Genomic DNA, 13,581 nt, shown 5'->3' with positions numbered 1-13,581 from the left:
GTTGATCCAGGTCATGATATTACACCAGTGTTTACTGAAGCGTTGGAATTATGACGTCACATATGTCTATTTTTAGACTCAACATGCGAATTTCTGGCCTAATAAAGTTTGGTGATAGGGAAATGTCTGTAAATACTCACAAATGTTCGAGTTGGGTTTAACTTTCAGCAGATACGAAACATCTTGGTCCAGCTATTTTGTTGTTTGACTTTTATTTCATGTCTTATTTGAGGAAATCTAATAATTAGATTAGAAAAGAAAAGAGTCGGCACTCAGAGAATCCCACTTGAAATCTGGGAGATCGCTGCCAAAGCAAAGATGAAAATCCTTTTATGACCATATTTTAGGGCAGGTATTTAAATCAGACTTTACTGATGATTCTACACGTGTGACCATTAATATTGAAGTTGGTAAATATGTTCCCAGAGGGATTTTAAGATTGCTGCTGAGTGGCAAGATTACTTCATAAAGGTTTTGACGCTGCCTCTCCAGTTTAGTCACACTGCGTTTGAACCATTTTGGCGGCCTGCTCACAGCACTGTTGTCCTCCTCAGTAGCGTAGCTTTTGTTGTGATTTGTCACAAAACAAATTTTGAAAACATTATGTTGTGTGTTTTTTGATCTCCTGTGTCATCAGTGCCAGTATGCTTCCAGTTCAGTCATATTTACAATACTTCTAGGGGCCACATTGTACTTCTGACCCTAGAGCTGAGTAATTTAAACTGACGTATTGCTTTAGGTTTTCTAAAAACAAATAAGTAAATAAATACTGACATGTAGCACATGTAGGAGGAGCTCACTGTTTGTAACGCTGGCCCTTGGTGACAGGTAGAAGCTACAACATGTGAGGAGGTGTGTGTAAAGTTGTGTATAGGCTTTGCCTATAACTAACCCACAACTGTGTTCAACCATAAGAAGTTTCTCTGTGTGACTAATCAGCTGCAAAGTATATCATTATTTTACAGCACTGTACCTTTTAATGTAGGAATATTCATATTGTGAGACTATGACCATTATCATTCAGCCCTCCTATGGGCTGTGTGTGTCTGTCCGGGTTGGTCTCTCAGGTCAGCTGACCAGCTGCTCCTGGAGGTACCGAGATCCAGGAGGAAGCTCAGAGGGGGCGGGGCCTTCTCTATTGTGGCTCCAAAATTATGGAATAATTTGCCCATGCACGTTAGAGAGGCCCCTTCACTGTCCACTTTTAAATCACGTCTTAAAACCCACTTTTATTCCTTGGCTTTTAACCTCAGCGAGACTTAGTTTCTCTTTTAATTGAAGTAGTTATTTAATGATATCACTCTTTTATTTGGTTTTTACTTATATCTTATGTAATTTTATTTTACAGTTCCAATGTACAGCACTTTGTGTCAGCTGTGGTTGTTTTAAAGTGCTTTATAAATAAAGTTGATGATGATGATGATGTCTCTGTGTTTCTGTGTTGAGTCTGAGATTCAAACAATTGCTGTGTTTTAACACTTTTTCACCTCATGTTCTCACTTTTCATTTGCATCGCTGCAGGTTGGGACAAGCACTCTTATGGTTACCATGGAGATGACGGCCACTCCTTCTGCTCGTCTGGCACCGGGCAACCTTATGGACCCACGTTTACAACAGGCGATGTGATTGGCTGCTGTGTTAACCTCATCAACAACACCTGCTTCTACACAAAGAATGGCCACAGCCTAGGTACAGAAAATAATGCTGCCATGCAGGGGTCTGTGTATTAAGTTGCAGAAGGACTGCAGTGTTTCCAATATATTTTTTTTATCAATGTTTAAACAGAGATGGCATTTCTCTCAATAAGAGAGAGACGAGCAACAGTTTTGTTTTGTTTTTTAAATAAATAGTTGGCAATCCCGCTTGTCCACTATATTTTTCCCACTTGTGTTTTGAAAGTTCAATTGCTGCTAACCAGTTAGCTCCAGCTCTTCCTGTCTTATCTTTCTCCTAATGGCTGGCTCACTGGCCAGGTTTTTGTTGGACTGTAATATTATTCCCCTCCTTCCCCAAAAGGATCTCAGCCTGCAGCACGTTGAACTGCAGCTTTTGAAAGTAGTCTTGCTTCTGTCCTGTCGCGCTACTGTAAGCTGGATGGTTACTCTGACCAGAAGCTGCGGTAGATGGAGGATTGGCTCACTTATGTCGCTTTTATACCACACTCACCAAAGCTTTGTAGTTGGAGACTTCCAAAGGAACTTTGATTACATTTGTGTAGTTATTCATTTCTCACAAAGGGATTGGAAAATAAAATATTTTCTGAGGAGAAACTTTGCCATGATGTAAGCTCATTTTACAAACACGGCTGTAATAGTTTCACAGAAGTTGTTACTGAGCCAAACACAAAACAAGAGGCCACCGCAGAAAGTCCAGCTTGTGATATATTGCTTTTTGCATGTTTCTATGAATTGTCTTCTTGTTGTTGTTGTTGTTTTTTAAATAATCATTCTTTGTTAATTAAATGTCTCTGATGTTTTTTTGCTCTTTTTTGTTTTAAATTATTTTTTCCACTTTACTGCACAGCAAAGAAATGTTACAAAGCTCGATAGTAAAAGCAATGTAAACATATATTTATATGCATGTATGTTCTTCATAATATAAGCATCCAGCAAATCTGTCAAAAAGCTTTTAATGTGAAGGCTTTGCAGTACTTTGATGTAATTTTTCAATTATACAAATTTGTATTTTTTAGATGATGCTTTAGTGATAATTTCCTTCATGATTAGAAGACAGGGATCACAGTTAAATCTGTTGGGGACATTATTTGACATTTATGAACTGCAGCAAGATGACAGTAACCAGATTACCTCAGCACATGTAAACACACGAACTGTGGCCTCGCGCTGTGTGCACAAATGGAAAGTACTCTTGTTTTTCATGCTGACTGTTTCTCTCTTCCTCTGCAGGTATCGCCTTCACAGACCTACCAGTAAGTACTGCGATTTTCTTCACTCTTTGTTGTAAAGTAATCTTTTCCATAATTAGCACAGCTGTAGGAGATGATGCTATTTATGGAAGTTAAATGTGTCATTTCCTGCAGAATGTCCACTGCAGTCAAAATGTTTAACCATGCAAAATGGATTAGAGGCTGGAAAACTCGGGAGCTGCGAACACACCGTCAGCTTTTCTCAAACACTGTCAAACTGGAAGGCCTTTCTTCTTCTGTCACATCTGTAGTGATTGTGGCGTCTGTGTAACCTTTGGCTAAAGTTTCTTTGGCTTTATCCAACCATAAACAGACACTTGAGTGTTCTCTATTAGGAATTTATTATGTGTTTAAAGCAAATGAACTTTACTTTCTGTACTTGCGTTATGAAGTTCAGAGGTTCACATTTATTAGGAGGCTTTAACTCAAAGACACAGTAAAGTGCTTTATATAACACTTTTTGTACTATGGTTTCATTTTTTCCCCACAAATGGATGAACAGAGTTACATTAGTAAAGCATCTAATGCAGGTTGTAGGCCTTGAAATGTGGGAGAGAAAAGTAGAACGTAGAAAAATTGAAAAACGGCAAAACAAAGCACAGTTTTTAAAATATTATATAAATTGATATTAGCAGGAATAATATCTTTACTGTGTATAAAAGCTTCTTATGTGGCACTGATTACATTATCTAATTATTTTATTGGTTGGACCAAAAAAATTAAACGGAAGACTCCTAAATTTAAATCTCGGGGACGACTCTCAAAGTAGAAAGAAGCTTTTTAAAACAAAGTCAGCAGACTTTATAAGCTGTTTTTTTGTTTTGTTTGTTTTTTGTTTGTTTTGTTCTCCTCACAGAGGTCACTCCAGGTGACAGTTAATTTGATAATGCTTCAAAGTAGCTGCTTAATAAATGTCTGAAGAAAGTATTTTTTTTTAAAAAGTTTCTTTTAAGCTGCTGTAAACTTGCTGTTTGATCCAGATCTTCCATCAGAGTCATGTTGACACATTTTTCCACTTTCATTTAGTGGGGAAAGCTATGGAGCCCCGCAAGAGACATGGGTGAAAATTTTTTTAAGACGGACTATTGCGGGATCTCGCAAAACAAACTCGGGATCTCGCAAAACAAACTCGGGATCTCGCAAAACAAACTCGGGATCTCGCAAAACAAACTCGGGATCTCGCAAAACAAACTCGGGATCTCGCAAAACAAACTCGGGATCTCGCAAAACAAACTCGGGATCTCGCAAAACAAACTCGGGATCTCGCAAAACAAACTCGGGATCTCGCAAAACAAACTCGGGATCTCGCAAAACAAACTCGGGATCTCGCAAAACAAACTCGGGATCTCGCAAAAGTTTTAGCCGCAGTTTTAGCTCGAAGCTTTAGCTCGAAGCTAACAGGAGGTCGAGACCTCCCGTTAGCTTCGAACTAATGGGAGGTCGAGACCTACTACAGCCGGGAGGAACACCGCTTTCCCGGCACATCGTGCCTCGACCTCCCGGTCGGCTTCGAGCCAGCGTCCGAAGAATGCGGCTAAAACGTTTGCGAGATGACTCGAGAGTTTGTTTTGCGAGATCTCGCAAAACTTTTTTCTCGCAAAAGTCCGTCTTAATTTTTTTTTTCTGCCATGTCCCCTGCGGGGCTCCGTAGAAAGCAGCTTGAAAGTTTAAAAACTATTTACAGTGGACCTGTTCTTTCTGTCTGTAACATATTACAGTGGCAAATTCACATATTAAACATGACCAAAGTTCTAACATAGGACATAAGTGTATGAGCCAAATGCTCAAGCTTCTTTTTTGTTTTAAAGGGGGTTTGTTTGTTTTCTTCTACTATCTGCTGTGTATTGTGTCAGACAGAGGAGATGTCTGTAATATTGCCATCTCAGGCACACAGCTGTGAGCACAGAAGCCCCAACCTCCTGCTGTTTAAAACTTCTGTTTGTAAGCAGCAGCGAACCACAAATGGTTTGCCCCAAAGGGGGAGGAGCTAAAATGTTTTGTTGCTTTTGTTTTGTTTGTTTTGCCCTTTATACCAGACAGGAAGGCGAGCTAAGGAGCTGCACCAAGAACGTCCAAGAGTATGGAGCTAGACTTGAGAATAATGGCCCACTTTTTCAAATGGATCCAGAGTTTTGAGTACTCCTTTGTTTCTTAACAAGGCGACACGGTCAGCTCCTATTCTTCGTTATGTGAACGACTCCCACACCCACTGGGTCTTGATTCCAGTGGGATTCATGCATACGTTACCAAAGTTGGGATGTTTAGGGAGACACTTGTTGCTTGGTTGGTAGCAAATGAAAACGGGTGCCGGCTGTTATTGGAGAATAAAAATAAGAGTCTTAGCTAAAACAATAATCCATTGAGCAGCCAAACAGACTTGGATGCGAGCCAGACATTCATGTTCCTCCAGAGCTGTGCAGTGAAGTGCGTCACCTCGACGCAGCTGACCTTTCTGCTTATTGAACCATGACAAAGACAACTCTGAGAGACACACACAGCTTTGTGCTGCTGTTCTTATGTGGGCTGTTATCAGCAGTGTTATTCCCAACTCCTAGCCTAAATCTAACTCTAAAATGTTTAGTGTTTTGTAACGTTTTTGTTGTTTGTCTTTTTTTGTTTAGTTTGTTTTTACATTTTGGTATTTTGGTATTAATTTAAGGACACTTGCAGCGATCCAAACGCAACACAGTGAATGTGCCTTGTCACCACTGCCTCTGATTAAACCAGAGCTCTGGTGATTGGTAGAATCTTTCAGTGGCAAACCTTTCAGTGGCTTTTTATCACAGATTCGGTACTTGCAGTTTTTCTGGCTGTGTGATAAGTGAAATTTAACTCTGGTGCTGCTTCAAAATAAGTGCCCAGAGACATTTTAAAATGCCAGCTGAGTGAGACTTGTTTCTGGAAAGGCTTTGGCTGTAATAATTGAGCTTCATTGCTTTCAGTGCTCCTGTACTTTCTACTTTTTATTCACCAGTACTCATGTATTGTGTGTTTGAGTGTAGAGTCCTCCTTGTTTAACATCAGTAGTTTTCCAAAACTGCGTGTTAGGGAGCTGCACTGTTAGCACGTGGCTGTTTCCTTGGTCTGAAAAACAAATGAAGTTTTTAATGAGGTTACAGGTAACAACAGGAACTGCTGTTTAGTTTGGGTAGTATATTGGTAGATGTTGCCATAAGATATGCTCCATAGCATCAAATGAGTATTGAACAGCAGTCAAAGATGATCGGCAGAAAAACCCAGTTATATTATAATTAAATCATATTAATTGTTCCCCTTCACAGTTCAATATCCTTCAAATTGTAAGACAAAGAATACCCACCAGTATTCCTTTATTATTTATGTCTTCAGTTGAAATGAATTTGCTCTAGGCTGAGTGCAGTACGTGGGACAGAGTCAATACAACAGGACTATGAAGTACTAGTAATGTATTGGAGGACAAACTAAAATTAAATAAAAAATCATAAAATGAAGTGAAATGCACAATAATCAAAAAGATCTTTGTTGGGTTGTTGACTGACAGAACATTTTTTTAGTTCTGTCTATAAAGCAAAATTAATCAAAAGTCAAGTATTTGGAAGTGTCATCAATTCTGATGAAGTCAGTTCAGCAATCAGCTGATTGTCATATTATGGTCAGTGAGTGCGATAAGGCCCCCCCCCCCCCCCTTTTTTTTTTTTAAACGACGCCTGTGAAAACAGGCTGAGCTCTCTGTTCAGAAGATACACTGTCAGCATCCTACCACGTATGAGCTTTGTCAGCTACTAGAATCACATTTTAAGGCGTAATTGCAGACAAAAGCTTATTTCCTGAGATTTTCCGTTTTCCTGTTTTTACCCTTCATTGTTTCTTCCTGTTTTGATTAATTGTTCAGATTGCATTCCAGACTCCGTTTCCTCTATCACTCTTACCTCTCTTTATCGCTCCCTGCTGCAGCCTAACTTGTACCCGACCGTGGGCCTTCAGACTCCGGGGGAGGTGGTGGATGCAAACTTCGGGCAGCACCCATTCGTGTTTGACATTGAAGACTACATGAGAGAATGGAGGACAAAAATTCAGGCCCAGATCGACCGCTTCCCCATCGGAGAGCGCGAGGGCGAGTGGCAGTCCATGATCCAGAAGTAAGAGAGTTAGAAGGCTCAAATTATTTGCATGTAGTTTAAGCTAAGTACATTTATTTTTTTAACTATGGAATATTAGACTTGGCATGCTTTGTTCACTTATGATGTCTGCCCAGTGATAAGGTGCCACGAGGATGACTTCTTAGGTTAAGAATAATCTAGAAATTGACTTCAGTCTGCTTCCCTCAGGAAAAAAAATAGCTGCCAAAATTGTGGAAAACAAACTTTGCAGGAAATGAGAGATTTAGATATGTCCATTTTTAAAAAGCTGTTTTTTATTTTGTATTTTTTTCAGCCAGATGGTCTCCAAATAGACGTCCCTATTATGATTTCAGAAGTTTAAGTACAAGTAGGAGAAGTGAAAAGTTAATCTGTGGATATGTTTCCTATACCAAAGTTTTATCCATGTGATGTTACCACCACTCAGCTCCTAACGTGTGAGTGAGCCATGCTGAATGTTCCTGACATCTTCCACGCATAAAAGGGGACTAACCTGACCTATTTAAGGCTCATGAGGAACAGTGTTATAATGTTCAGTTTCTTTGTTGTACAGGATTGTCAAATCTCAAATTTTATCTGCAAATTTAACAATTTTATCAGGATACAGAATAGCAAGTCTTAATCAACACATTTAATATCTGATACAAGTGGGTGGATGATTTTATAGCCCACTGAAATAAAGACCATTTTGTTTAACACAATCTTACTGGTTTGCTTATTAAAATCCATACATGCTTATGAATGTGTGGATTAAAGGACTTTCACGGTTAAGTCATTTATGTACAGATTTGGCACTTTAACTCTCACTTCTGCTTAACTGCTCGATGTAATGTGGCAGAGCTAGTTGTAGCAGACATGGAAAGCCATCCGGAGAGTTATTACCATCATTACTCCACATTTCACAGCTGATTGGATTTTAACTAGACCATAAATGGTTGAAAGTGCTGGTTGTTTCAGTAGTACCAGCGGCACATTGACCAGACGGAGGAAAAGGGAGTACTTGACTTTGTGACCTCAAGGTATTCTTCTGCGTAAAACCAGCTGCCTGCTTCTCCTAAGTTAACGCCTTTGCAGGGTCTAAGTACTGGCTATTTTGATGCACTTAAACACACACTGTTACACTGTTTTTTCACAGATGAAGTTAATAAATAAATAAATGTTGTAACATAAAACAATTCTTACTTCTGTTTTCCTGTTCAGCGATGTCGGTGTGGCTGCATGAATTACTTGTTTTAGTATAAAGTTCCTCTTGATTCAAATGGGTGTGAAAGTGTGTGTTTTACAAGTTATATAGTCGCAGTTAACTGCTTATCTACTGACAGAGTTATGGTGACTGCAGTAGGTCTCACACAGTGTTCATGTCACACAGACACACACTCAGGCTTGTTATCTGACTGTTTTAGCAGTACAATCATTTACTAATTCATGCTTACGTGAACAGGAGACAGCTGACCAGAAATTTCCATTCATGTTGGATCCAGAGCTTTTGATCAGTTATTGTAGACTGAACAGTGTTCATGTTGTATTGGCTAAATGAAAAAGTCTTAGAAGGATGCTGTAGGTGACAGGACTACTACTAACATGAAGAGCATCAAGGCCCGGATGGATTGTTCCTCATCGAAGAGCTGGAGCTGTGATTCAGAAGGGAAAGATGCAGGGCTTGGTTTCCCTTCAAGCTGTGGCCTGGCAGGATTAGCTCTCTGTTGCTATGATTACTTGTCCTGAATGGATTTAAACTCCATTTGATGGGGATTGGAGTTGGGGGTGGGATTGAATAAAGGGACTTATTTCCTTTATCCAGATGTCGCCTCACAGGCAGGAATAGAACCAAGAAGTTTCTGATCTTACACCAGTGCAGTGTATTGTCTCTGTGGAACAATGGTAGCATGACGATCAGCCGGTGAGAGTGGCATTGTCTCGTCATATAACGGCCTGAAGCATGAAGTTTGGTTTAGCTCTGCTGCACTGAGGGAACTCGTCATCGACGTAGTAATGGGGCGTTTGGGTTTAGCCGTGCCTCTAATTTGATTAATGAAAAGTCAGACACATACACTCAAAAAACATACCATGCTCATATTCATCTGCATATTTTTATTCTTGAACTCTGCTTAGCTTTATTTTACATTTCAAAATAATCCTTATGTATATTATCCTGGTCCTTGCGGTAGCACCTGGAAACTTTCTATTATCTGCCCTGGATAAACAGAATTTGAACAGTAGGTGAGCATGGCTTCTGTGCCTCAGATGAGCACATAAGGATGTCCCCCCCCCCCCCTTTCTTTTTTTTTTTGACAGAGCTAAGAATTAATAATTTTAAAAAGAACTGTCCGAAACAAAGCATTGAGAGCAGTCTGAATCCTGAGCTTATGCCTCACAGGGATTTATTGGGCACACACTGACCTCATTTAAAATATTGTCCATGTTTAAAATGAGCACTGATCATTGTAACAAATTTATATCTGACGGAAAATAAGAAAAACATAGTGGGTTTCCTTTAAAGGGTCATTCTGGCTAATAAGACTTAAGTGTTTGTAGTTTCAAGTTAGTCTTTCAGGTTTGTGGACATTAGAGAAGTAAAGCGTGATCAGATGAAGAAAGCGGAAAGGCCAACAGCTGAATACACTTGGAAGTGAAAAGAAACATGAACTGACTTTCATTTGCGAGGCACGGTGTACAGACAGACTTCCTGTTCTAACTTGACACCCTCCCCTCACCCTTACCACAATGGTGTGCCCGCAGCCCACAGTTTTCCTGCGCAGTGAGGGATTGTGACTGATTGTGACTTTACCACAAAAGGATCATTTTATTTCCTAGGCTGAGTTATTAACTTGGTGAGCAAAATTGTGACGCGATAGAAAGAACGGATCAGAGAAAGCTACACAAATGAGACCAGCGTAGATTTGAAGTTCAGTCTCGACAGTGAAAATAACAAAACAAACTCAACTTTAGTTTTGTATATAGTAGCTGTTTCAGCTTGAGACTGTCAGCAGACTCTGTTATGCTATTGCTGTGGTCCAAGTTCTGAAATACAAGCAGTTCAAGAGAAATTTGTGTGTAGTGGTGCTGTAGAAATGTGGGTGTAATCAGGCCAAAGATAAAACCTGCTTTATCTCACTTGTTGTGGTACATCCCTGTTCAAAATCAACTCAGTTGAACCAGTTTTTTTTCTGTCCTGACAGAAAAGTTCAATTAATGTTACTTCTGCTGAGGCAACATTAACAAATAATGAAAACAATAAAAGCAGTGTTATTGTAGAAAATCTGCTTCTGCTTTGTCTGATCAGTGTATTTTGGTTTTTGTTGTCTCATCAGGATGGTGGCTTCTTACCTGGTGCACCACAGCTATTGCGCCACAGCTGAAGCCTTCGCCAAATCCACCGATCAGGCCGTGCATGAGGAGCTGGCCTCCATCAAAAACCGGCAGAGTGAGTGCTCCTATATTTCTATATCTATTTCTTACTCCCCATTTTTAAAGTTGACACTGTCGTAGTTTTTGTAGATTTAAAAATCATAAAGGAACCAAAGTGGTTGGTATGGTTTCTCTCTGCGAGACACAGTCAGCCAGCATATGTTGATTTCTAATACTCTACAGTATACAGTTCTTGAATTTAAACATCAGTGTATATGATATACACATTTCCCCCCATACAAACTGTACTTGAACAGGAGCCTGATCATCAGAAACCATAAGGGAGAATGGTTTTTCTTTTTTGTTGTCTTTTTTTCAAAGATGCAACAATGTATCTGAGTGCGACTACAGGCAGAGTAAACCTAATGGAGCCCATCATAAAAAAGATGTTGGGATGACCCTCCCTTCTTACCGGAGGTGGAGGTTGTTAACGGTAGCATTCAAAACCTTCATGTGTGATTTCACTGTTGGTTTGTAGAGATCCAGAAGCTGGTGTTGTCGGGTAGAATGGGTGAAGCCATTGAGACCACCCAGCAGCTGTACCCCAACCTCTTGGAGAGGAACCCAGACCTTCTCTTCATGCTCAAGTAAGAACATGGTTGCATATAAAATGTATGTTTTACATGTTTACACTTGTTTTATTTAGATGGATAACATTATTGGAGAAGTTAACAAAGCCATAATCTAAACCCTTTTATCTGTCACGCACCCTCACACAGCCTCACTATAGACAGTGAGTTATTCAATAATTATATTTAAAGGAAAGGGGATAAGATATCCTTTAAGATACGATAAGATTTCCTGCATTGCTTTGAAAATGGCTTCACTCACTGCACAACTTGGATGGAATCAAACATCCTGCCCTTTTTTTAATTCTTTAAGCTGAACGACTACTCTCTTTCACATATGTAGCTCTAAACTTAAATACCAAGTTAAGTACTTTTTTTTTTTGTCCTGTCTTTACATCCCTTTCTTTATTTCCTCTATTTCCATCTGTTGTTGCTCTGTGTGCTTCTTCACCTTATTCCACCTCTTTATTTTCATACCATCCTTCCTAACCCTTCTGTTTTCCCCCCTTTTAATCTTTCCTCACCTCTTTCCATCGTTCCCCAGGGTGAGACAGTTCATAGAGATGGTGAACGGGACAGACAGCGAGGTGAGATGTCTGGGAGGTCGCAGCCCAAAGTCTCAGGACAGTTACCCCGGGTCACCCCGGCCCTTCAGCAGCCCCAGCCACAAAGCCAGCAGCTCCCAGCCCTACCTCACAGGTACATTATTCACATCATTCACAGTGTGAAAACTTCACTTATCTTTGGGGGAAAAGAGGCCAGAGGCAAATAAAAGGGAATATTTCTTTCCCTGACCTGAGCACAAATATACATCATCTTACAGACACCATCTCTACACCCATGTTTGAATCTGTGTCTGCAGCACAAACTAAAGCCCACCACACAGATGTTCCTCTAAAAGCAAGGTGCGACAAAAATACAAAACAGTGTTTATATTACTATTTAATAGAAAAGAGAGGATCTCCTGAACCAGTCGTGAGTTGTTCTACCTGGAGACCAGCTGATCACTTTCAGCTGTATCTCATTAGCACGTGTGGCAACTGACTTGTCTCTTCAGGAGCGTTAACTACACATTGCCGTGGTGTGATTGTTTCTTATGCCCTTTAAGCATCTGAAGCAGCATAAATACCTCATTGATTTTTCAATGAAATAAAATGGGATAGGTAACAGGCTGTGAATGCATTTCTCTTCTTTGTAATGGTGAAGCCAATAAACTGCCAGTGAAGCCTTTTTCTCCCCTTTTCTTCTTTTTTTAGTTGCAGTAATAAATGTTAAATATTTATAATTTATTGGCTCCAACTCAACACATTCTGCTCACATTTGCCGGCAGCATTTGTGCAAAGCACACAATAAAGAACTGAACAAATGACTATTAACACCACTGCTGGTTAGTGCTGTGGAGCTCTTTAATGACAAGATAAGGAGGGGATACTATATAAAATTAGACTATTGGCTTTCTGTTTTTGTTCTTTACAGCTTTGTCCTGTCACTTTATATTGTGACTTGTTAGAGAGAGTGATACAAGATCATGTGAACTTTTGCTATTGTGGAGAAGATGTAGACTGTAGTTTAATGTGAGTGTCAATTCTATAAATGCTATAAACAGTTTAGCCCCAGAGCAACTTATCCATAGATAAGATAAGGAAGGAGTGATGAGTGATTTAAATGTATGCACACACACACACACACACACACACACACACAGTACATCTAAATTTCAAATCAGAGCATTAGGATTTTTCAGTCATTGTTTGTTTCATTATTATTCAACATAAAATCGTATTTGTTGCTTTGTTTTGTCATTCTTCTGTATGTTTTAAATATATTTATTGTAGTTTTGTGTATGTGATGTATTTTCACAAAAGTGAGTTACTGTCATTTGTTATGCATGTAAAAAGCAAACTATGGGTAGTGGTTGGAAATGAGCTGCGAGCGAGCACATCAGAATGGATGCGTTACTTCTGTTGTGTTTAGGAATTGGAGTTTTGTCTGTCACTTTAAGAACATTTGAAATCATTTCAAATACGTCAAACTTATTTGCAGGGTTTGACAGCAACTGCTGTAATGGTGTGACGTCTAATAAGAGCCACAGCTCCTCCCCTCACAGTCATAAGCCCTGCCCCCCGGGCTCTGGCTCCACCCTCCCAGCATCCGACATCAGCCTCAACGGGAGTCGCAGCCAACAGCCGATAACCAGGTGTGGAAACAAAGCACTCACACAGCAGTAAAAGCTGGAGGCGTTTATTTGGTTTTGAGTTTTTTTTAACCAGCATACCTTTACAATTTGACTTTAAAAGATGTAAATTTCATCATGTGACCTTAACTTTTCCTCCATCGCCCCCAAATTCTTTTCATCTAAACTAGTTAACAGTAAATTTAGACTTTTAATCAAAATAAGCCAGCATCACTTTATAACAATCATTTATCCATTTTCTTATTCAGAGTTGAACAATTATGAATTCATTATTAAACAATAGTAAATATTTCTTTCTGTAACAAGCCTTAAAATTATATTTCCTAATTAGTGGTTATGTGTTGTAGTGGGACACATTACATCAGT

General features: G+C 39.5%; 1 protein-coding gene across 1 annotated transcript in view; it reads left to right on the top strand.

Moving 5' to 3' along the window:
* ranbp9 (RAN binding protein 9) overlaps positions 1-13,581 on the top strand; it is a 28,878-nt gene that overhangs the window by 9,068 nt on the left and 6,229 nt on the right. Inside the window, exons 4-10 of the mRNA XM_085140698.1 lie at positions 1,522-1,689; positions 2,907-2,929; positions 6,860-7,044; positions 10,356-10,468; positions 10,931-11,039; positions 11,566-11,720; positions 13,065-13,218. Of these exons, the coding sequence (XP_084996824.1) occupies positions 1,522-1,689; positions 2,907-2,929; positions 6,860-7,044; positions 10,356-10,468; positions 10,931-11,039; positions 11,566-11,720; positions 13,065-13,218 (907 nt within the window). The remainder of the gene's footprint in view (positions 1-1,521; positions 1,690-2,906; positions 2,930-6,859; positions 7,045-10,355; positions 10,469-10,930; positions 11,040-11,565; positions 11,721-13,064; positions 13,219-13,581) is intronic.

The sequence above is a fragment of the Neolamprologus multifasciatus genome, chromosome 18 (assembly GCF_963576455.1).
Source record: "Neolamprologus multifasciatus chromosome 18, fNeoMul1.2, whole genome shotgun sequence".
Taxonomy (NCBI): Eukaryota; Metazoa; Chordata; class Actinopteri; order Cichliformes; family Cichlidae; genus Neolamprologus; species Neolamprologus multifasciatus.
The sequence above is the reverse complement of the archived record's forward strand: the minus strand, read 5'-3'. Positions and strand labels throughout refer to the sequence as shown.